Genomic DNA, 25,887 nt, shown 5'->3' on the forward strand with positions numbered 1-25,887 from the left:
GATCTCACTCTATAAGGAAACCATCATCCACGCCAAATCACAGTTTTATTCCAACCTCATTTGTTCCAACTCTGCTAACAATAAGACTCTATTTTCCATCTTTAACAGGATTTTTCAGCCACCGGACTCACTGCCTATCCACTTACACTCTACGGACACCTGTAACTCCCTCCTCCAGTTCTTCAATGATAAGGTCCATAGAATCCACCATAACCTTGGTACTCACCCTCTGCCTGATCACTCAGCTGACCTCTTTAATCCCTCCCTTCATTTTGCCTCCTTTAAATTACCTCACCCATCAGAAATCTCTGAACTAATCTCAAAGTCGAAACCCTCCACCTGTTTGTTAGATCCCCTTCCCACAGTCCTTTTTAAATCATGCCTCCCGTCTCTACTCCCTTTCATTACAGCAATTATTCATTCTTCATTATCATCTGGAACAGTTCCTTCTTATTTTAAATCTGCAGCAGTCAGTTCCATACCAAAAAAGCATGGTTTAGATCCTAATGACTTCAATAACCTCCATCCCATCTCACACCTTCCCTTCATTGCAAAAGTTTTAGAGAAAACTGTGGCATCACAACTTCATTCCCATCTCACATGTAATAAGCTGTATGAACATTTTCAGTCTGGCTTCCGCCCGCATCACCGCACCAAAACCGCTCTCATTTGTATAACTAATGATTTACTTCTTGCTGCTGATTCTGGTCTCATTTCCATTCTCATTCTACTTGACCTGAGTGCGGCCTTTGACACCATTTCTCACTCGATCCTCCTAAATAGACTCTCTTCTCTTGGTATCACTCACACCCCCCTCCGCTGGTTCCAGCCATATCGCACTGGCTGCACTCAGTTCATTCAGTGAAAATCATTTTCTTCCAAACCATCCCCAGTCACCTCAGGTGTGCCCCAGGGCTCTGTCCTGGGTCCTCTTTTGTTTATAATCTATCTCCTACCCCTTGGCAGTATCTTTTGTAAATTTGGCATACAATTCCATTGCTATGCAGATGACACCCAGCTCTACATGTCTATTAAGCCCCAATCCACCCTTCTGCCTTCCACCCTTACCCTCTGCCTCTCAGAAATTAAAAAAATGTTTCACCTCCAACTTCCTTAAACTTAATGATAGTAAAACTGAACTTCTCCCGGTCGGTACCAAGTACAACATCGCCAAAATTGACAGCTTCTCCATAACCATTGACAACACCATTGTTGTCAATTCAATTCAATTCAATTCAAAAATACTTTATTAATCCCAGAGGGAAATTGATTGCTGTAGTAGCTCAGAATAATAGTAATAATCAAGTCATCAAAGAGTTATTGTATATTACAATGGCTGTTGGCAGGAAGGATCTCCAGTAGCGGTCAGTGTTGCAGCCAAACTGAAGAAGCCTCTGACTGAAGACACTCATCTGTTGTCAGACAGTCTTGTGAAGAGAATGCTCAGGGTTGTCCATAATTTTCTTGATTCTCTGGAGAATCCTTCTTTGCATTATCTCCTCCAGTGGTTCCACAGTTGTCCCCAGAACAGAACCAGCCTTTGTTATTAGGCTGTTGAGCTTTTTCAGGTCCCTGCTTCTGATGCTACTACCCCAACAGACGATGGCTGAGGAGAATACACTCTCAACAACAGACTTCTAGAGGATGTGCAGCATCTTGCTACAGACATTGAAGGACCTAAGCGTCCTCAGGAAGTGCAGCCTGCTGTGTCCCTTCTTGTAAACGGCTTCGCTGTTCTTTCTCCAATCCAGTCTGTTGTCTAGGCGAACTCCAAGGTATTTGTATTCCTCAACCATCTCCACTTCATCTCCCATGATGGAAACAGTGTTTGACTCCAGCCTGTTTCTTCTGAAGTCTAAAATCATCTCCTTTGTTTTGTTCACGTTCAAGTTCAGATGGTTGTTTCCACACCATGCCACAAAGCACTCCACCAGCTCTCTCTACTCAGCTTCCTGTCCATCTCTGATACACCCGACAACTGCAGAGTCATCTGAGTTTTTCTGTAGATGACAGGTCTCTGATTTGTACTGGAAGTCTGAGGTGTACAGGGTGAAAAGGAATGGTGAAAGTACAGCCCCCTGTGGTGCTCCAATGTTACTGATCGCCTGGTTTGATGTGCAGTTCTTCAGCCTCACAAACTGTGGTCTGTTTGTCAGGTAGTCTTTAATCCAGGCGATAGTTGAGGCCCCCACCTGTGTCTTCTGGATTTTCTGGCAAAGTACATCAGGCTGGATTGTGTTAAATGCACTGGAGAAATCAAAGAACATGACCCTCACAGTGCTGCCTGCTTTGTCCAGATGACAGTGGGGTGGTTGAAGCAGCTGGATGATGGCATCTTCAACTCCAACTCCATGGTGATAAGCAAACTGCAGCAGGTTCTGATATGTCCCAGTTTGCTTATTCAGGTGGACCAACAGGAGTCTCTCCAGGACCTTCATGATGTGGGATGTCAGGGCAACCAGTCTGTAGTCGTCACTGACTGATGGGCGAGTTTTCTTTGGAACTGGAACAAGGCAGGATGTCTTCCACAGGACTGGAACCTTCTCCTGGGCCAGGCTGAGGTTGAAGAGGTGCTGCAGAATCCCACAGAGCTGCTCTGCACCAGCCTTCAGTACTCTGGGGCTGACACCATCTGGGCCTGCAGCCTTGTTCCTATTCAGTCTCTCCAGCTGCCTCTTCACCTGACTTCTAGAGACAGATAGGTGGGAGGGCGAGGTAAATGGGGCAGCAGCATCTCCTGACTTGGTTGAAGACAGATTTATAGAACCAGAAGAGTCCATGAATGCATTAGAGGACAAAATAGCTGGCGTGTGACAGGACAATGTTGGATCAGAGGAGGATGGGATGTCTGATTGGCTGGGGACAGGCGAGGAGGATGCTGGGTTTGTTCCTGAACTGAACATATTGAAGAACTTGTTCAGTTCATTGGCTGTGTCCAGGTTGCCATCTGTGCAATCCTTCCTCTGCTTGAAGCCTGTAATCTTCTTCATCCCTGACTAGACATCTCTGATATTGTTCCTCTGTAGTTTGTTCTCCAGCCTGCCTCCTTGCTGTCTCTGATCTTAATCTTAAGTTGCTTTTGTATGCTCCTCAATAATTCCCCACAAAGTCGCCCACTTTGAATGCTCTTTTTTCTCATTTAGCAGATTCTTCAGTTCACTGGTGATCCAGGGCTTGTTATTATCAAAGCATCTCACTGTTCTGGTGGGTATGATGTTGTCCACACAGAAGTTTATATAATCAGTGACACATCCAGTCATGCCATTGCTGTCCTCTTCATATCCTTGGCAGAGAGTCATCCAATCTGTGGTCTCAAAACAACTCTGCAGGGCTTCTTCAGCATCCTCTGACCATTTTCTCACAGTTCTTCTTGTCGCAGGTGGCCTCTGAACAAGTGCTTTGTATTCTGAGCAGAGAAAACCAAGACTGTGATCCGATTGTCCCAGAGGAGGTCTTGTTTTGGACATTTATGCATTATTTACATTTGCATAACAAAAATCCAATGCCTTGTTTTCTCTGGTGGAGCAGCTGACAAAATGTTGAAATGTTAGAAGTGTAGCAGAGAGCGAGGCATGATTAAAATCACCAGATATAGCCACACATGCATTGGGGTGCTAGGTTTGTAGCTTAGCGACAACGGAACTGATGGCATCACATGCATTTTCAGCAATGGCTGAAGGTGGAATATAAACAGTTTCCAAGACAACACTCTCTTGACAAATAATATGGGTGACAACTTACTGCCAAGAGTTCAACATCTGGGCTGCAGAGACGACATTTCACTGAAACATGACATGGATGGCACCATCTGTTGTTGACAAGCACTGCCACTCCACCTCCTTTTCTTTTCCCGCTCCTCTTCAGATCTCTGTCTGCTCGTACAGTCAGGAATCCTGGCAGAGAGACGCTGGAATCGGGGATATGGTCCTGCAGCCACGTCTCAGTGAAACACATGACACTGCACTGTCGATACTCTGGCTGAGTCCTTGGAAGGGCTTGGAGTTCGTCCATCTTGTTGGCCAGTGATCTCACATTGCCCATTATGATCGATAGAAGAAATGGTTTGAATTTCCTCTTTCTCTGTCTCCGTTTTGCTCCCGCTCTGCATCCACGCTTCTTGCGTTTTAGCTCATTTGGGATTTGTGGCTTCAGTTGAGGTATTATTCCAGCCTTTCCAATGTTAATCAGCTGCTCCCGATTGTAAACCAGCTTGTTGCCGTGGTTACACATCATAACAAATGCTCAAAAAGTGAAAAAAGTGAAAAAATAGCAGTAAAAATCCTCTAAGCTTCACAGCACCAGAAACAGAAAAGTAAAAGGTCCAAAAAACTACAGTTTTTCTTAGGACGCTAGAAGAAAAAAATGTCCAAAAAAGGCTAAACTTACATGTAGTTAACAGAGCTACTCCAATATGCAGCCACCCAGAGCAGAGCGAGAATTGGAATCAGAGGCACCTCCAGAAAAGTTTCATTGGGGTTGCCATGGGGCCAGAGAAAATTTTGGGGTGGCAAACCATATTGATCCTCGTTGTAACTCTGGGAAAGTTTAGCCAGTAGTGATGCAATAAATAATCCTTTATTAATTTTAACACAAAAAAATATGTGCCCAACATACATCAAATTTGAGGAACACAAACATTTTTGAAAAAAGTTATATGTGGGGTGGCCAGCAATTTTCTAGGTGGGGACATGGCCACCCATGGCCACCCCTTTGGGGTGCCACTGCTGCAAATAAAATGTATTAATGATGGCTGGAGCTACTTTTTGAAATGGAAATCTGTCTTAGCTGTGTATATAGAAAGCCATAAATGTATTTTTCCCTCAAAACAAGATCTATTGTCTTTCTAATAAAAGATGAAACCAAATTAAAAGGTTTGGAACCCTAGTTTATATGCAGAGAGCAAGATCTTACAAAAATAGGCATGTAATCACCAGAATCTTGGTTAAATTCATGCACCCATGCTGCTGGAACTTCTCTGTGGTTAACTGTGAGATTTATCTGATCACTAATTGGAAGCCGTGTGCTGCTGTGCACTTTGCAGTTGATAAAGACGGCTGTCTCCAATGTGGCAGCCCACTGTCTCTGAAGCTGACCCCTCATTTATCTGCAGCAGCGGGTTCACAGACCCCCACCGACATACCCCGTGAAGCAACAAGCTCCATCACTAGCCTCAGTAGCTTGCTAATGAGACTCGGCCGGTCAGAGTGACTGGAAGCACGCGGGGAAATGGCAGAATCATTGATCTAAATTATTAAAAGATAACCTCACATTTGTGATGTGAAAGAGCTGCTGCATGGCACAAATTACCACATACAAGAAGTTCACCTGTGTGAGAATGGTAGGAAATGGCAGCATCTGGAAACAGGACGATGTCTGAAATTGTGCATTTTTTTAGAATCCTATATCCTGTAATTGTCTAAAGCCTTATACTTCTCATAAATTAACTGAAGATTACTGGGATAACCTTTGCAGAAGTACTGAAACGTGTTTTTGTGATCTGTTGAGGTGATAAGTGTCGTGAGCTGGGGTGAGTACGCTCTCTTCATCAACATATCTCTGAGTGCGTTTGCAGGAGAGGGAGCGGCAGCTGCACCTGATCTGCTAATCAGCGGGTCGACTACTTAAGAGGGATGATAAACACAGCTCAACGCCGGATGATTGCTATTACTTGGTAGTTTCCAGCCCTCGTTCTTGTCTCCAGGTTTTTTCGGATTACTCTAGTGTATTTTTGGTCGCGTGTGATTTTTAGATTTTTGGCTCACTCTCCTCAGGTTCTCGATATATCAGGATTACTCACCCAACTCCATAGGACTCTGGACCATCTTGCTCTGCAACGTTCATCACCCATCTGTCCTGACTGACCCGCTCTCTCTTGACCCCACATTTCCTGTCCAGCTCTGAACACTCCCCTCTTGGATCTACTCTGGCTCACTACCTCCCCTCACTCCCCAATCCCACTCAACCCCATTAAGTCTTCACTCTGCACTATTCAGTTTAGACTTACTTTCCAGGACTCACCTATCTCTGCTCTCCCCTCTAGACGCTGCATTCCCATTCCCAGTCCACTGGACTTCCCAGTGCGCCTTTAGTTGTCGTTCCAAAATAAAATATTATTTTTTCCCATCCATCTGTGTTTGGGTTTTGATTCTGCATGTCTTGGGTTAGACACCTCCCCCAGAACATGACAGAATCATCCGGCCAACCCGCTAACCCTGCAGAAGCAGCCCTCACAGTTCTCTCTCACAGGCTCACCCAACAGGAGCAAACCCTGCCGCTTCTCATGGAGCAACTTGCCACGGCGAATAACTGCTACCACCAGCTGGAGGCTCTGGTGCGGCAGATCCATGAACGGTTGCCCCAACAACCGTCTCCACCAGCGGAACCATTGTTAGCCACTTCAGCAGCACCTGTTCCCCCCGGACTGGAAGCCTTAGGTCCTATGGATGTCACCCACTTCCGTCTAGCAGCATCCCCACCATCAGTGACATTCAGCGGTGAGTTTGATGATTGTCACAGTTTTTTACTACAGTGTAGACTGGCTTTTGAACATTCATCTGGAGCCTCTACCTCAGACTCTGTAAAGATATCCTACGTGGTTGGTCTTCCACGAGGAAAGGCTTTAAGATGGGCCGAAGCCAAGAGCCATTGTGATTTGTTCCTAACAGGATCATATGATGAATTTTTATTGGACTTAAAATTAACTTTTGGAAGTTTTGAGTCGGTTTTGGACATTAGGAAAAAGCTCTGGAATCTGTCACACGGAAAGGGATCTGTGGCAGATCTCTGGAGTTTCGTATCTTAGCAGCAAAGACCACTTGGAACGAAGACACATTGATTGCAGCCCTCACTGAGGCCCTTAAAGATCGGGTTCGGAACCAGCTGGCTTTGTGCCCCAAGCCCCGATCTTTGGAGGAACTTATCTGGCTTGCCATCTCAATTGATAAAAGACACCATGAGTTGAGACGACCGAGCCCCAGGTCTAGTTCACCACCCACTCAGGATTGGATCCATGGAGCTAACAGTCGCTCCTCAGCAGATACCCCTGCATCAGAGGAACCAATGCAGATGGGAAGGACTCGTCTCACGCCGGAGGGGAGACAACATTGTTTAAAGTCAGGTTTGTGCATGTACTGTGGAGAATCTGGACATTTTGCTAGGAACTGCCCGATACTGTCAAAAGGCAGAGCCCATCGGTAAAACCGGGACTATTGGTGGGCAGCAATTCAGACTCTGCTAGTTCCCGGTGTTCTCTCCCGTGTTCTCTGTTTTTTAATACTGAGCAGATCCAACTCGAAGCACTCCTTGACTCGGGTTGTGAGCAGTCCTTGCTGGATCCAAGCCTGGTGGAGAAGTGGAAAATCCCTACCACTCGATTAACTACGCCTTTCTCCGTTTCCTCTCTGGATGACAGAAACCTCTCCACCATTACTCATCGAACCATCCCCCTTCGACTAAAGGTATCAGGTAATCACACTGAATCCTTGGTCTTTTATGTTTTCCCTTCTCCTCAGTTCCTGTTGGTGCTTGGACATTCCTGGCTGGTCCTCCACAACCCTCAGCTAAATTGGAGGAGGAACAGAATAGAAGGTTGGAGTCCGGAATGCTCCCAACGATGCCTCCGTTCTGCCTCTCCTACTCTCTGCGGCCCCACAACCCCTCATGTGGAAAACATTGATCTCTCTACGGTGCCTCCAGTCTACCACGATCTCAAACAAGTTTTCAGTAAGGATCGTGCATCATCATTACCACTACACAGACCATATGACTGCAGTATTGACCTGTTGCCAGGAGCACCCTTTCCTTCCAGCCGGTTATATCATCTCTCCAAGCCTGAGAGAGAGAGCATGGAAAAATACATTCAGGATTCCCTGGCTGCCGGAACCATAAGACCATCCTCTTCACCTCTGGGAGCTGTTTTTTTCTTCGTCCCAAAGAAAGAGGGGACTCTCAGGCCTTGTATAGATTACAGAGGTTTGAACCAGATCACGGTGAAAAATAAGTATCCTTTGCCATTATTCACTTCCACTTTTGAACCCATTCAGGACACCTCCATTTTCAGTCATTTGGACCTCAGGAACGCCTACCATCTGGTACGGATTAGGCAAGGAGATGAGTGGAAGATGGCATTCAAGACACCCTTTGGTCATTTTGAATACCTCGTAATGCCTTTTGGATTAACTAACGCACCAGCAGTATTTCAGTCTTTAGTAAACTCGGTTTTGGGTGATTATATCAACAAGTTTGATGGTTTACCTTGACGACATCCTGATTTTTTCAAAGACTTTGGACCAACACACTCATCATGTTCGTGCTGTATTACAGCGTTTACTGGAGAACAGATTGTACGTCAAGGCTGAGAAGTGTGTTTTTCATGTCCCCACAGTCAAGTTTCTTGGTTTCATAATATATAGTGGGCAGTTGAAGGCGGACCCAGAGAAGGTACGGGCAGTCACTGAGTGGCCCACACCAGCCACCCGTAAACAGTTACAACGGCTTCTGGGGTTTGCAAATTTATATAGAAGATTCATCAGAAAGTACAGTCAAACCGCCGCTCCATTGACTAATCTAACATCTGTGAATAAACCTTTTATCTGGTCCCCTGAAGCAGATGCAGCCTTCCGAGCTCTCAAGAGAAGATTCACCAACGCTCCTGTGCTTCACCGATCTGATCCCCTACAGCAGTTCACCCTCGAGGTGGATGCTTCGGACACAGAGGTGGTGCAGTCCTATCCCAGGTATCACCTTCTGATCATCGCCTCCACCCATGCAGTGGCGGATTTAGCAATTTGGGGGCCCAAGGTGAACACAGACATGGGGCTCCTTACACTAAATTTTCGACAATCTTACCTTTAACTGGATTTGCGAAACCCACCCCTCTTCTGACATGAGTTATTTTCCCTTTTTATCAGTCCTCCTCTTTTTTTCCTGTATTTCCCTCCCTTTGAACGCTTTCAATATTTGCTCTGCTTTCTTTTTCCTGTCAGTGCTCCTGTGCTTCTGCCTTTTTTTTCTATTTTCCATTTTGGTCTATGTTTTCCTCCCTTTAAACATTTTCCATTGTCTTTCCTTTCTGCTTCCTTTTGATGTTTACATCGAGAAACGACGTCACTTTCAGAAGTGAAAATAAAAGCTTTTATGAAACATGCAGCTTCTTTCTCTTATTGGAGCCACTAGGATAACTCCATGTCATGCTTAATGGTTTGACTATCGCTTTGAGTTTGTTACGAACGCTGCTGCCTCTCTTCTTCTTCTTATTTATGGTCTTATGGCACTTTGCAAACAACAATTTGGTGCATTACCGTCACCAACTGGATTGGAGTGGAATGACTACCAATCACTTCCTGTTTGTGCATCGCCATCTTAATAACCCTCTTATGACCATAATTATAACAGGGCCGCCTGGTATTTTTTCTTATGGCTGTAAAATTGTAATAAAAAGTGCAAAGTGTGTGTAACTCTTCTCCGTTTTTCAGAACAACCTCAGCGTTCAGTGTATGGTTTGTATTTAGAATTTATTTCTATTAAAGCCTTTAAAAAATCAGCTTAAAAGTGAAAAAAGCAAAAAACGGATTTGAATTTTTTACATTTATTACTGAACAGGAACTTCTAAATTACTGGGCAAACAATTTGGAATGAACAATTTAAACTTTGAACTGTAATGCATCTATTCTTAAAAAAGTTTGAACCTTGGTATCTTTTGTAGCAGTTTTTAAGGCAATTTCTTTTTGTAAACTTTCAGACATTATTTTTTATGTGGTAGACCTTGAAGCAGTTTCTCTCCAGCTGCAGGCAGCGTCCTGCACACCTCACACTGCCATGGGGTGCTTCTCTTGCACACCGTGCACTGCTATACCAAAAACTTTTGTTTTAGCAAAAATAATTATTTATTGTAAAAAGATAAATAATGCTGGAATGAAGCTGAATCTTACAATTAGCAAATAGTTGAGGGTTGTTCAAATAAAAAAAAAATAAAAAAAAGACTGAACAAACGTTCATACCCTGGTTCACCGGAGATCTGTCCTTCTTCGTGGTCACTGTCTTCAGCTATAAGCCTTCTGGGACACCTAATAGATCGTGTTGATTTTCTTTGAGGCATTTCCATAATTTCATGCCGGCTTTTTATGCTAATTAGCTTCCCCATTCTGTTATCCGCTTTCACCGCGGCGCAGCGCTCCGTTTCAATCAGGCTGTACAGCAGGATTTCCCCTCGTAGCGATATTTTCCATAACTCTGATTGTTTCATGCTATGGATCGTTGGAAAGCCATTTTATGCACTTTTAGGAACCGTTGGAAATTTTTTTATCTAATCAGCCATAAGTTATAAAACGGAGCATTTTGGGTGACAAACTCAGCACGTCTCTGAATCTGTGTTGTGATTCATTTCGCTCAAGACAGGGAATCCCGGTGGCTACCGTAATGTATTGTATACGCACGAAAAGCCCCATTTTAATCTTTTCAGCCCTTTTTGAATTTTAATGATATCTTGAACGGTTCAGGAATTATGGTAACGCGAAGTGCGCATGTCCAATCCCGTCGGCGGCGACAGGTTGGTAATAAGAATATTGTGGCATTAACAGAGGGGTGCCGGTGGTCAGGGCTAGGGGGGCCGCCAACACATGGGAGCCCCAGGCGGCTGCCGACCTATGCCTAATGGTAAAACCGCCACTGCACCCATGTGCCTTTTTTTCTCGTTGCTTAACACTGGCGGAGAGCAGGTACGACGTGGGTGAGAGAGAGCTGCTCGCTGTTAAGCTAGCCATCGAAGAGTGGAGGCATTGGCTGGAGGGTGCTGAGAAACCATTCATCATCTGGACTGACCACAAGAACTTGGTTTATCTAAAGGAGGCAAAAAGACTCAACCCTCGACAATACAGTTGGTCCCTTTTCTTTTCTCGCTTTAACTTTCAAATCTCGTATCGCTGAGGTTCTAAAAATACCAAGCCAGACGCCCTCTCCAGGCAGTATGCTCCAGATCAGGATTCTGAACCCTCCACCATTCTTCACCCAGCATGTGTTGTGGGAAGGGTCACCTGGGAAATAAGGGACCAAGTGTTGGAGGCCCTCAAGACTGACCCTGGTCCAGGTCATGGTCCCCCAGGCAGGCTGTATGTCACTCAATCCCTGAGGAGCAAGGTCATACACTGGGCTCATACTGGCAAGTTTTCCCTTCACCCGGGAGTGGGACGCACAGTCACCCTCATTAAGTGGACTTTTTGGTGGCCACATGTATAAGGATGTAAAAGACTACATATCAGGTTGCCATACCTGTGCCCAACAAAAGGGAGATCATCGTTCCCCGGCATGTCTGTTGAACCCGTTACGCACTCCTTCTCGCCCCTGGTCACATATTGCTTTGGATTCTGTTTGTGGATTACCCGACTCTCATGGTTTTAACACTATACTCACCATCGTTGACCGTTTTTCAAAATCCTGTCACCTGGTCCCTTTAAAATCTCTTTCCTCCTCAGCGGTCACTGCACAACTTCTTGTAAAACACGTTTTCCATCTTCATGGCATCCCAGAGGAAATCCTATCGGATCGCGGTCCTCAGTTTATCTCCAAGGTGTGGAAAGAGTTTGCTGAGACCTTAAGGGCTCGGGTCACTCTCACCTCTGGATACCATCCTCAAACCAACGGCCAATGTGAGCGAATGAACTAGGAACTAGGGGCCATGCTACGTTGCATTTTCTCAGCACACCCTTCCTCTTGGAGCTCTTACCTCACCTGGCTGGAACACGACCACAACATCCACATCTCCACAGCCACAGGTCAGTCCCCTCTTGAGTCATCCCTCACTCTTCCCTCTGCAGTCATCAGTCTCCTCCTCAGTTCCACAATTCCTCCGTGGTGCCAGGCACGCCTGGTCCACCACCAGGGCGGCACTAGACCACACAGCCGCCAGAAGCAAACGATGGATCACCAGCGGCGACCGGCTCCAGCTTATACTCCCGTCGCTATCTAACGCCCACGGTAAAACGGAGATTTGGCAGAATTGTGACCTTTACCCTGTTGCTATTTAACCTTCCCCTCACCCCCATCCTAACCTTAACCAGCTGGTGCATGCAAAGCTTTGTTTTGCGTTTTATCGTTCCTCTCAAACACGCTTAATGGAAAATTTAGACTTAAATACTGGGTTAAGGTTAGGATGAGGGTGAGAGGAAGGGGAAGGTTAAATCGCTAGAGGTTAGAGGTTAAATATCGGTGAAATCTCCGTTTTAGATACCAACGCTCTGGAACAGTGTGTGGCCTTTCTACGCGTCAGAAACAAACGCTTGGTCACACCGCGTCATTTTTCGACGCTTAGGGTTTGAGAATGTGTTGCATATACTATATAGATTTCTTTGGGGTGGAAAGCCCCTCTAACTTTGTACATTTTCCTTGTAACATGAGCACAGCTCTTTGCAGATATAATAGGATTTCTATAGTAGATGCGGAGCATAATACTTTGTCTGTGAGGGTAACTTTGAGTTCCAGCATTTCTGGAGCTTTGATTATTTAAATGTTATTGGATCCATTTCCCAAAATCTACACAAGGCTCATTTAAAACACAATTTCATGCATTAATGTTCAGAAAAAATGCACTTCTGCAGCCCTTCAGGTCATTTATTCTCAGAAATAATCACCCCCACCCCCTTCGCTTTTATAAAGCTTCTGTTATGAAAGGCTCAGCCCATTTTGACTCTGATGTTAGAAATGGCAGAGTGCAAGCTTCTCATTATTTGTTTGGAGCCAGCCAAACTAGCCACTAGGCAGGCATTATGCCAGCATGTCACATGGTAGATTAGTCATGGAAGAAAGGGCTGGACTCTTAATGAAGCATTGCAGGCAGTTCTGGAGCAGTGTGGTCTCAGGGAGTGGAGGACAGCTTTTGGTTTGGACCCTGGACTGTAGACTAAGATAATTATAATAATGATTTGGTGAATAACTGGAAGGAAAAAGAGCCACAAACAAAATAATATGGCCTGAGGTGACCCTATTCAAGATGGTTAGCTTAATGAACATTGGTTCAATAAAGTTAGCATTTGAAATTATAAAGAAGAAAAAGTGTGGCTGCAGGCGTCTTCTTGTGTTGAATGTGTATCAATGTGTGCATTGACTGATCATTTGCAGAAAAAACAGGTCATCACGTGGAAGTCCAGCAACCCGTGAGAACGATTTTTAGCCAAAATTTAAATATAAACAATTCAAAACACATTTTTTAAGTTAAGCATTTATGAGCCAAAATTGATAACTCATCTCTGGAGACATGTACACTTGCAGGTTGCATCAGCTCTTTGTTTGGCCTACAGTCTGTAATTAGTCTTTTCCTAAGTCACTCTCAGAAGATGTTCACATCTACCTAAACAGAGCCTGCTGCTATAAACACATTCATCAATAACCAGAAACGTGTCGGCAGTAAGTAAACATTTGAGTCCTCGGATGTTGCTTTAGGGCTGTAGAATAAATTAATTGTCGTAACTAATTTAGCATTTTCCAACCTGTAGACGTGCTTCCATTGTCAGAACTTCAGGTTAAATTCTGGGACGAGGACACTGAGCTGGAGAAACGATGTCCCGGTCCTCAGCTATTGTGTCTCCATTCACATTCAGCCCTTTCAGAATGTTGCACACATCAGCATATCGTGACTGCTTTGGCAGTGAGTGATGTCACTAATCAGCGCCAAAAAGCATCCACATTAGCATAAACATAAAAAAAAAAAAATTCTGTCGCAGTATAGCATATTTTAATCCATTCGGAGCACCAGCACACTTGCCTGATGTAAAATGTGGCGTTCAATGACCAGAAGAAGCTATGTGAGACAATAAAGGCCCGTGAATGAAGTCAATGTGGGGGAATTTCGGTGTCGGGGGTTTAGCGGCAATTTTATGCATGATTGGTACTTATTTTCTTTTGCTTCCATTCCGCTTCACAAGTAAATCTTCTAATTTTACCACTACCAGTTGTTTTGGACAAGGTCTACTGATGTCATTTCCTACTAAGTTACAACCAATCAGTTCACTCTGCAACTCCTACAACTTATCAGGTGAAAACGGTCGTTCAGCTAGCTCGGTCAAGCGGAGATGCGTGCATGTCTGGAAGCTCCGGTAAATTTACCCTGAAATTCTGACAGTGGAAATGCACCTAATGCATAAAGCTGATATTGAGATAGTTTGGTTATAAGAGAAGTGGCCAAGGTGTCTCACATTTAGAACAGAGTTGCTGTCATTTACCTGCAGGAATTCTGGTTTCAACAATCATCAGTTAGAAATTTGTGGTAGAAAAGGCTCCCTCTCTCACCTCCTCACATCAGTCCCTCTCTTGACCTGTTGGGATCTTTGCCTGCAACAAAGTAATGGGATGTCTCTTATGTGTTTTTCACTCCTATACCTCTACAAATAAACCATTTTTTGGTTGAACAGCCTCCATCTCTCCCACCCATCTCTCTGTCTCCACAACTTCTATTATATAACAAAAAAAAGGAATAAAGTATAGATGAGAGAATCATATTTTTTGATAGATGATCTCCAACAAAATGTGGTCATTACGGCGAAGGCGTTTTGCTATTTTGATGCATAGCTATCCTTATTGAGCTGCCTGGGAATTTAAATGAGATTTGAATTTTTCATGCACCTCAGAATGGCTGGCGCTGTTAATATCTTGGTTTCGATGTGAGCGTTTGGCGGAGCCTTGAGCGCAGTGGTGAGGATTCTTTAGCCCGTAGCAGTGTGTAATTTCCAGCAGTTCTTTCTTTCAGAGTCGCACAAACGATTTATTTTCATCTAAACTGATTCATCGAGGTCTCTTGTGAACACTTGTAGCAATTAATCATGGTTTTAGAGAAGTGCTTATGTTAGTTCATCAGTCTAGATAATAAATAAAATGTTTACTGTGCGTCTAAACTAAGTGCTCCTGCGGTCACCCATGCAGATGAATGTTATTGTTGCCATCACCGCTCCTCTATCAACATGTTGTGTTTTTTTCCCTTTTACTCATTTATTCTGTTTAATTCAGTTCCAATTATGAATCTAATTCACCTTCTTTCAGAATCCCATCCTCATCTTTTGAAAATATGTTCTCTCAACTGTCAGATTTCTTGGCAACAATGAAGCACGAAATGGAAAAAAAAAGGCCTTTGTGTGTTTCTAAAATGTGTTACGTGGTGCATCCATTGGTTCAAATAAACACATTCCTTCAAGTCTTTCTTCCAGAAGGTTTTTCACTCAGCCTTTAGCGATTTACTCACAGAATCCTCAGATTTTTTATTTTGTTTTAGGTGCAAAGTCTGAAGAGCACATCTCTCAACAAAGCTATGTTTTGATCCTGCATTTTTATTTATCACAGAGTTTTTTTTCTGCCAGATGGGTTGCTATTAATATAATTTTGGTGTTTCTAGTATTTCAGTAGAGATAATGTATTCAAAGAACCATAAAACTTGTCAAGGACACATTTGCAGTAAAAACGGTTCCTATTTTAAAACGATCCTGTCAGGTCCACAGTTCTATTTACAGTCTTTCTTTGTGCATAAGAAAAAAACTTATTTTTGTTTAAAAAAGGACAACACCCTAGAATCCTGATGGTGGAGATGATTTACGAAGGACATCCTGAGACTTGAGGACAGTCTGCGGGGCACAGAATAACACAAAAATACCAGGAGCTCTTCAGAAAAAAGCAGCGTTACAGTAAAAAAAAAAGTCACATTAGACCTAAATTTAAAAATATTTGATCTAATAAAGTTTTGCAAAATGCCTTGTCGGTTCTGAAGAGTTAACCTGAGCCAGCAAGGTGCCAGAACTGGTCTCTTGGTTTTGTTTAATGTATTAAAATCCTGATTTTGTGGATTTTAAAGTTTAAAAATCAAAAGTTTAAACTAAAACAATATTAAATCTATTTGTTATACAGGCATCGACTGGTGATCACTCTTGTCATGCTGTTTATGACTGGATATCTTTGAGGGGACTAACAACTGACCTGATTCTGTGTAAAAGGGTTTGGACTCACATTCATCTCTACTATATTTTATGGGCATTAATTAGAGATTCACATTTGTTTTTTCTGCTCTTCAGTGTTTGTTTTTTTTCTTTCCAAACTGTAACGGTATTTTGCTTGATTTGCTTGACAGTTCAAGGTTTTGTAGTTTATGTTAACGAAACAGTTCATGACTTCATCTGTACAGTCAGCTGAAAGGCAGCTCATTAGGAAACACAACCAGTGGGTCCTTTTAAAACTAATATGTGTGGGAAACTGGGATATTAGCAACCAACCTTCTGGGTCAAGGATGAAACCAATATGAAAAGCATTAAACCAGCTAACCTATGCCAAGAGTCCGGATCTTTTAAATAACTAAATCTACATAAAACCTGCTGAAAAGCTGCCAAGTTATGATCATTTGTAACAAACATTCTGTTTTTATACCATTTACAAGTTTAGTAATTATAAGGCTAACTTTCAGGTACTAAATGTACATTGCTCCCGTTCCAGGTCCCTGCTGCCTGTCGAGGTGATGCATAAGGTGGCCACCCCAAAATCATGATTTTCGGGTCATGGAGTGATTATTTATTTTTTTATTCTAACCTTAAAGGCATAGAAGTCATAGTAAATGGCCTGCATTTGATATAGCACTTATTCACACACACATTCACACTCTGGTGGTGATATAGTAGCCGCAGCTGCCTCGGGGCGCACTGACAGAAACAAGGCTGCTAAGCACTGGCATCACTGGTTCTTCTGACCACCATCAGCAAGCAAGGAGGGTTAATTGTCTTGCCCAAGGACACAACGACTGCAACAGACAGGGCTCAAACCTGCAATCCTCCGCCATCTGACTCTTATGTTATTGTTGCCCATTTGGGCGGATCCCAACTTCAGTATCGACAATGGAACTTACGCGCATGTACAAAATAAGAATGGAACACAATAGACATTGTAAGCAAGTGGGTGGGGCCTAATTTTAAAGACATTTTATCTCAGTTCAAGCTTCACTTCTTTTCTTAGGCAGCCTAATTTTCAATAGTCAGCATTCAAACAGCATTTCTGCAAGAAATGCAACTTCTTGACTCAAAGATGGCATAAAATATCTGACCTAGAGGACAGTTCTCATGATTTCTGTCAAATGCATTTTTGTTGAACTTCTAAAACACAAAAGGAGACCATTGGAGCAATTTCAACAAATTTTCACAGAAGAAGTGAATGTTTATTTAATTTTGGGTTATTTTTCATTTTGCCTTCGGAGCTGTTGCACACCGGATTTGCCATGTATTCATTTTTCCTTATGTTTAAGGCAATAGGATGGCATTAATAGGAAGTTTGACATTTATTTAGAGTATTTGACTTTTCCTCATCTCCTCATTTACACCACTGTCAACTTTCTGCAAATATCTCAGCACTTATTTACATTTTTCTGGACTTTTCTCCTAACCAAGATTAGCTTTCCTCAGTGTCACACATAAGCATGGTGTTAACCTGCCAGCAAGTTGGTTGAGAAGCTGCAGCTGTGGTGTCCCCTCCAGCAGACCGGTCATCTCAGCCTGCGGCTAAAATCTCCGGGGGCCAACATACCTTCACAGAAAGGGACAAACACGCAGAACAGGCAGCCATAAAGCGGAGGAAAATGGAAAGATAAAGTGACATGGGTGAGTGCACCTTTGAGGGCATCAGCGGGCTCTTTGCACTCAAGCAAACCCCGCTGCTCTGTCCTTACAGAGAACACCTCTCAGTGGATGAAAGAAAGAGCCTCTTTGAGGTGGCGCCCCGGCTTCTTCCCCGCATCCTACATCAAGTAATTGAAAGACCTGAGAGTATGGTTGGGGCTTGAAGGATGGGGAAGAGGGTGACTCATCTGTGCAAGTTTAAGACTAGGGCAACCCAAACAACACAGTATGGTGAATAAGATGCTCAAAAACATTTTGTCGAAATATGTTTGCGTTGCTCATCAACTAATAGTGTAATTAAACTATTTCATAAGATAAAAGGAGCAGTATGAAAGTAAAAATGTAAGAAAATACAAAAAAGTTTAGAAATGTACCAGAAATGTGGCTGGTGATCGGAATCGGCCAGCATTCAACACGATAACCTCAAATGAAGATTGCATAATCTGTCACTCAAACATCTGATTATTTTTCTTTGTTCATGAATGCAGCAATCACAATCAATAAATAATAATAAAAAAAATTAGAAATCTGCATCGGTTCTAGAAACAAGAACTGGTATCAGCCCTTAAATCCAGATTTGGAGAATCTTATTAACAAATGATGGTAAAAATAAAGACTGCATTGACAAATGTTTCTTCTTTTACTAAGAAGGTGGAACACATGCATTCAAATGTGTTTGTTTATAGAGTTGTTTGTTTCTGCAACATTATTGGAGCAAAGCAACATTTGTGTAAAAATAAATGATGGGATATGTAGATGGTCTGATTTGTTGAGTTTTAGAGAAGAGCAGAAACTGAGGATCCATTGTTTTTCTTACAACGCTTGTTTCTGATGACTTGAAGAATTCACTCAGTGGATAAAAGTAATCTCGGCAACATCGTGTCACTATGCTGCCTGGATGCATTTTAATCCCCTTCGGCGAGGCTTTATAGTATGCTGCACAAAGTATTATCTGCATTTCAGATCATTAAACAACATAAAGTAGCACCATCATCAGCTCCATTTGAAATATCGACCCTTTTTCTCAGTTTTTCTTTGCTTGAAAAACTTTTTTTTGAAAATTCTGATTACCTTTTAAACGATAAGTATATATTAACGTATTTATAACTGCATTTATTTGAATTAACTGAGCAGAAAGTGAGTTTGGGTAATCCTGGGCCTCCTCCCAAAGGTCTCACCCCCGTGCCCCTCTGCATCCTCCTCCTCCTCCTTCTCACCCCATGAGGTTTTCCACTGGATGCAACAGAACATGGGTTCTCATTAGCGCTCAGTCTCCTCCCCCTCTTTGACTGGTGCTGCTTTTGCCTCCCTCTCTTCTCGCGTGGAGAGTTTTGAGCCTTAATCCCGGATTGCGCTGCCCTGCCGTCTGCATCCCGTTGTTGCTGGGAGAGCATGGCACGCCTCCAGGACCCCTGTGCTCACACAGGAGAGAAGTGAACGAACAACAGGCACAGAAAAAGCGTTTCACGACTGTCACAGCTGGCCGAGCGCTGCACCGAGCTCCACTCAGAGTTATTGAGTTTCAGTCACATCCACTCTGTCGGAGAGGGAGGAAAAAAACAAGGATGGCAGGCAGTTTGTTGCAGCTGTGGGTGCAAATCTGAGCAGGGAAGCCTTGGTGACATCCTGGATTTCACCACCTCGTAGCACTCTCCTGGGTCTTCTTTTCTGCTCACACTTCACTGGGATTTGACTTTTTGACACCTTTAACTTTTTAACTCGTTTTTATGCAATTGTATCAGTTTGATATGGAGTCTCCCACCAAAGAGATCGAGGAGTTTGAAAGCACTGCGTTGAAGTACCTCCAACCAGAGCAGATAGAGAAGATTTGGCTCAGGCTCAGAGGACTGTGAGTATTTCCACTTTTACTCTTCTTTACAATTTAAACGTGTGTGTGTAATGTTATTTTGATATTGTTAATGTAAACAACATACTATAATTTGTGGAATGAGAAGTTAAAAATAAGAGCATGTCAGGAAAACATGGAAAATACTTAGGTAGTCGAGCCAAAAGACATGTTGACTCACTTGGCTTTTTTAAACTAGCTACAGCAAGAACATGGCAGCTAAAGTGTCATAATGAATAATTGATTGAATTGCATACATTATTTTTCAATCCCTTTAAGAAAATAATAATTTGACCACATTTATACCAGATGAGAATGTGATGTCTTCCCCAACACCTGTTGTTCTTGATACGATGGGATTCACGACATCCATGCGTTTGTTCCATGACATTCTTACATATCTATGTTGATGCATTTGTGTCCCTTCCACTCCCCTACCGACACAGAAACCTCCTTGAGCTCATTTATGGCAACCTTCTTCAGAGATAACTTTCTATTAAGTGCCTGGTGTCGTGAACATTTTCAATATTTACTTTCAGAAGAGCTGTTAGATCATCAGATGTTCTTACAAGTCCTTGTGGTCGATAAGCAGAACCCAGCTAAACAAATACTGCTGCATGTCCAGATATTTATTTAGGTAATACATTTGACTCTAATTGGGTATTACATGACTAACAACCCATCTTCTCAGACAGAAACATTCATGTTTCTTATTCATTTTGATACATTTTCTAATTATGTCACACCCATTGCCATAGAGGGGGTGGTTCTTGCTGGTGTTGGCTTCAACATTTGCTAATGTTTTTAATAGGGGTGGGAATTTAATGTGTTAATTATGATTTATTAATTTGAAAAAAAGAATGAGTCAAAAATAATTACGTTTGAGCCTGAGCATTCCCCAATGGGGGTTGAGACAGTTTAGCATCAAAATATGCACCTCTAAAAAGATTTCAGAGCCACATAAATATTTTTCCTTGCACAAAACACAGTTCAAACTAAAATGAAATGAATCATAACAAACTGCTTTTATAAAGACAAGAAAGAAAAAAATAACTTTTTTACTGTTATGTTTTGCAGATGGTAGAAAGCAGGTAGGAAGTAACTTTATCCTTGCGAACTTTATTACAGCAGGAGGAGCAAGCATAGATGCAGCATTCATCTTGCAACTCTCAGCAGAACTTCCCCTGAACTCTACACTATACCTCTGTATATATTAGCAATGATCTGCCACCTAGTGTTCAGTTCAGTACACATGTACAATGTTCCTTTTGTAGGGTTTGGTAAATTGAGCGCTTTAAGAGCTCAATATATATTTCCTCTACTTATGACCAATAAGCTGTGATACTCTATCTAAATATAGAATATCAACCCTGCTTGGTCTTTACTGTGTTTAATCAGAAGATTCTAGGATTCTTTATTTATTAGGGGATTGTACACACTTTGTTTTGATTCAGAAAAGAGTCAGGTTTAAAAATGTAAGAATTTATTTTACCAACAATTAAAACATGACAAGTTCACTAATATTTTCTGTGATGGATGGAACTAAATGTGATGTAGGAAAGCTATGTGTGAATGTGATGTTAGTCAGATGTTCCGTATCTAGGAGAGCTGAGTTCTGGATGCAAAAGAATTTGGTTTGTGTTAAGCTATGAAGTTGATTATTATCAAAAGCACATCAGACACTATCTGTGTGTCTACTTCACCCATTTTCGGAGACCCTCTTGGTGGATCCGAAGGTCAGAGAGGTCGGATGACCTCTGGCACCGAAGGGCTGTGTGAATACCGTGGCACCGACTCTTCAGTCCAGAGATGTCTCGGGTCACGACAGATAGATGGAACCGCGCGTCTGGGACTCTAAGGAGTCGGAACAATATCAGCTTGTTCTGCAGGAACTGTTTGCTGTATCAGCTTTGCAGGTGCAAAAAGGTTTTGACGATGTGTCAAAAGCTTTGATGGGTTATAGAGGTCTTGCTTCAGTTGGCCGGTCTGAAGCTTTTCTCAAGAACTGATGAATCACCAGAGTGATCTGGTTTAAATGTTATCATGTTATGATTCGTGTAGCCAACCAGAGGTTGACAAGTTTGAGGAATATTACCAAGTCTCAGAAACACACGCCTTCTTTGATACTGGATGCTCTGATCTGGGGTAAAGGCTATTTATGTGTCATGAGTTTAACTTAACCTTACTTTGTTCTTGTCTGAGTGCAAGTGGTTATGACCTTGATTAGGGATGGGTACCGAATTCGGTACTTTTTAAGGTACTGACCGAATTCCATAGTACCGACCGAGCACCGATTCACGTCATTTCAAACGGTGCCTCGTTTCGGTACCCGTCCTTCATAACGAGAACTTGCCAAGACAGTTGCGCATGCGCAAGAGCGTTATGTCGTCGCTCGCTGCGAGCCAGTTGTAAACAGAGCAGCATGGTAGAAAGAATGCACGCTAAAGCTTGGGTCCACTTCACTAAATGTGATGGGTAACTGGGTGATGATGAAACCAGCGACAACGATCTAAGTGAGACATCCTCATCTTAATCTAATCCAGTAGGTAAATAAAATGTTTACGATAATGTTAGCTTGATATGTTAGCTTCCGTTTCGCTAATGGTGCGTTCGCATTCTCCTCGAAACTCCGAAATTCCGACTAGAAGAACATGAACGTGCTCTAAAGTTTGGCTTCACTTTACTAAATGCGACGGGTGACTGGGTGAAGATGAAACCAGTGACAAAGATCTAAGTGTGAGGCAGCATCGTATTTATCTGCTCCAGCAGTTAAATAAACTGTTTAAGATAACGTTAGCTTGATATGTTAGCTTCCATTGCCACCGTTGTTATCAGCTTTCTCCTCGGAAATTCTAACTTCCCAGTAGGAAAAATCAAATGAAAAAAGACGGCAAAAGGAATGAAGATACACAGTAAATTTAGTTTACAGTAAAGATGTTTGCTTCAGTTTAATTATCAGCTTATAAAACTACAAGGACAATGTTAAAATACAAACAGTTGTATGTTATTTATCGTGATATTTATCAAATATTGTTATATATTGAGAAAAATATATATTTAATTATAAAAGAGAATTAAAATAATAAACACTCAAAAGTATCGAAAATTGGTACCGGTATCGATTCCTAGGTACCGGGAATTAGTACCGAATCGATTCAAATGTCAGAGGTACCCATCCCTAATCACAGTAATCATAACATAACATCCATTTCACACTTCAATCATTGAGCACAGATTAATGAAACATTTCATTACATTATAATTATTATAAGTAGCAATAAACAAACGTTTATTTAATGACTATCTAGCTTATAAGTTTTAGAAGTTCATTTTTAATTTAGGAGGTCATTCTTTGATTTAGCAACTGATCCAAGCTGCGAGTGTTAGGCATGAAGAATCCTGTAGGGTGATAAGGATGGACCTTGAGGAGAGAACATTATTGTTGACAATTCGCTATCTGTGTTCAGAGTCAGAGAGGCTCATGAAGGCAGGCCAATTTAAAGGGAACACATGCAGTCTTGTGTCTCCTTTTTAACCAGATGTTGAATGGTCAAACTGTACCTAAAAACTGACCATTGTTGGACATTGCACTTTACACTACATCAATAACACATACTAACATTTATACATCCCAAAAGAAATCCCACAATGGTTATCTTTATAAAGAGACCAAAGTAATCAAATAGACCTTGTGGCAACATACACTCATTAAAGTGCGGGTGAGTCATCTCTGCTTCACTAACAATATTTTAAATAAAATAATTTCTTAGGGGCAATTTGTCTTGAATGATTAAAATGTGATTAATCAAGATTAATAAATTACAAAGCCTCTGATTAATTAGATTAATTTGTTTAATCAAGTCACACCCTTAGCTTTTAATGATGATAATATGCAGACTCTGGATAATATGCAGACTCTGGCTAACAATAAACAGTAAACAGGATGTTTTGGCTTCATTTTAGTGCAAAATGAAGATGTTTCATTCATCTTTATTTATGTCAGCATCCTGTTGGACACAGCTGTCGGCTGATGAGAAAAGAATATAGATGTGTAGTTTTAAAGTGAAACACTCAGAAAACAGTTTACGAAAAGAGTATAACATTTTGATTTGCAGGGAAAAACTGATTATTGTCATTAATGGAGTAATAAGCTCTGAATTATATCCATTAAGTCTGTCAGTGAAAAGAATCCTGGACAAATAATTCTTTTTCATCAACGAGTCTTTTTGTCAAAGGCTGAAACAAGAAGTTCATGTCAGGAAACCCACTAACCATTAAGCTGTTTGGTGCCTCTAAGTTAAACGTGCTGCTGAAAACATCTTGTTAGCTTGTTAGCAGCCATTTAGATGAAGGATTTGCCAGAGAAAACACTTTTATTAAGCTACTTGTACGTTCATGATACAGTTAGATACATTCCTCATAAAAACATGCATTTGGATGTTTAATAATCCCTTTGTTTGGTTGGTTTTCCAAAGGACATTTTAAATATAGAAATTTATAAAAGTCTTAATGGTTCACAAACATATTCACATCAGCCAAACAATCAACACCTTTATGACTTTGCTTCTCCAGCCTTCAGAGAGTACAGACGTTTTTTTCTCAGCTCCCTTATCGGCTTTCCCAAGGCTCTTGTCCTGTCTGCCTACAGAGCACTTCTCTGCATTTCTCCTGAAACCACTACTCTCTTTTTGGAAATATGGACTTAATTAATTGGTCATTCAACGTGATTGACAAAATTTTCTCTACGATGAGAACGGAGAAGGGGGCTCCCACCTGTCCCGAGGGGACATTCGCATCGGGATATGCACTCGATTCTTGGGAGGTCTGGCGAATCGTGTGCCTCTCTCAGCTGTCCATCGAGGACGTGGAAGATTTGTGGATATTCGGCCTGATGATCACTGGATTTCTTCTGATTGGAGTGGGAGGATATCTGGTTTTCTGGAAATTTGGGAAGACGGGAGCGATTGGAGTGCGACCCGTACCCACGGAATGTGCCGCTCGTGCGGTGACCTCACAGACTGGGACGTTACTCGAGGTGAACCGAAAGCTGGACAATGTCCTTGCGGCGTTGCCTGTGTTAGTGCGCAAGATGGATTTGATCTCGGAGAGGGTCACCGGACGATGCGGGGATGTGGAATGTAAAATTGGCTTCACTGGTGGACATGAATGACCACTTAGAGACTACAAGACGGAGGGGAAGATTATCTCTGTCTACCCTAAACAAAGTTATGTTTATCCTTATCTGACGCCATAGCAGCCTCTCAAGGCTGCCTCAACACATCCCCACAAAAGGAGGAATGCCGACAGATGCTGTGTCCCGACCTTCACCCTCTCCCTTCAGGCTATATCTGCAGGGACCTCAATGTGCTCTCTGTTCCTTATCTCTCCCTCCCACCTGTTGTTCTGCAGCTGGTCGATGCGCCGCAGTGGCAGCTCCCATTGGAGGCTTCAGGATCCCGCCCACCCCCACCTCCCCATTGGACTCTGATGTTGTACACGTGCTGTCTGTGCTTCCATGTCGGGTGTTTTTTTGCATTGGAGTGCTACACCCTGCTGGTGTAACCCTGTTAATGCCTTTTTTTCCCCTCCCTGAACTTTCCTCATGTAACACCCTTTTCATCTAACTATTAAGGTAGCGCGACTCATGTTGCGAATGACCGCAGTCACCAATTCTTGTTATGTGTCTTACCCACGTATGTCTGATCTTTGAATTGTGTGTGCTGAAACTGAATTTCATTTCTCTGTGTGTCCTGCACATGTGGAGAATATGACAATAAATGACTCTTGACTCGACTCTTGACCTTTCTCCCTCAGAAGAGAGCCCGGCACACTTTACATGTTAGTGTGAATTTTCTTATTATCCACTTTTCCGATTTCACCATTCTTGCTCAGCAGGAGGAGGACATTGCACCGTTGCTGCAAAGGTCAGGTTATTAAAAGAATGCCTTAATGTTATTGTCGGAAGTCTAAACGAAATACATTTTCCTTCATCACTGATCATGGCTGAGTGAACCTAAATGTGGATTTACAGTTTTACAGCTGTTGCTTCATATTGATCTCATACTGTATATGCACTTATATTTCATTTATTCCATGATTAGTCATTGTTTATCCCCCTCATGAATGAAAAGTCGAGCTTTCGTCATCATCCCCTGCCACGTTCGATTTCCTCGGATGATTTCATTGTCTCTTCAATTTGGTCACCATCATAACCATCTGTCTTTTGGGATAATTGATGGATGGTGAGTCAGATGAATGAAATTGGAACCTGTATTTTCTTCCTCTCAAATTGCTCCAATTGCATGCCGGAGATCACAGATGAGCCTCTGTGTGAAAAGCCGTAGCCTCCATACATGTTGACACTTCACACAGCTGCATGTTGACTTTATTAGGAATAGATCATTGTGATGTTGT

At 42.4% G+C, this 25,887-nt stretch overlaps 1 protein-coding gene across 5 annotated transcripts in view; it reads left to right on the forward strand.

The window, feature by feature from the left end:
* Positions 1–25,887, forward strand: part of pde1cb (phosphodiesterase 1C, calmodulin-dependent b) — a 147,031-nt gene that overhangs the window by 36,420 nt on the left and 84,724 nt on the right. For 2 of the 5 annotated variants that reach the window (XM_015956601.3, XM_015956602.3), the window contains exon 1: positions 15,809–19,476. The exons of the other annotated variants lie outside the window; for them this stretch is intronic. In XM_015956601.3, coding sequence (XP_015812087.1) covers positions 19,355–19,476 — 122 coding nt within the window. In that variant the 5' untranslated portion in view covers positions 15,809–19,354. Of the gene's footprint in view, positions 1–15,808; positions 19,477–25,887 lie in introns of those variants that run through there. 5 annotated transcript variants of the gene reach the window in all.

This window comes from Nothobranchius furzeri, chromosome 11, assembly GCF_043380555.1.
Source record: "Nothobranchius furzeri strain GRZ-AD chromosome 11, NfurGRZ-RIMD1, whole genome shotgun sequence".
Classification (NCBI taxonomy): domain Eukaryota; kingdom Metazoa; phylum Chordata; class Actinopteri; order Cyprinodontiformes; family Nothobranchiidae; genus Nothobranchius; species Nothobranchius furzeri.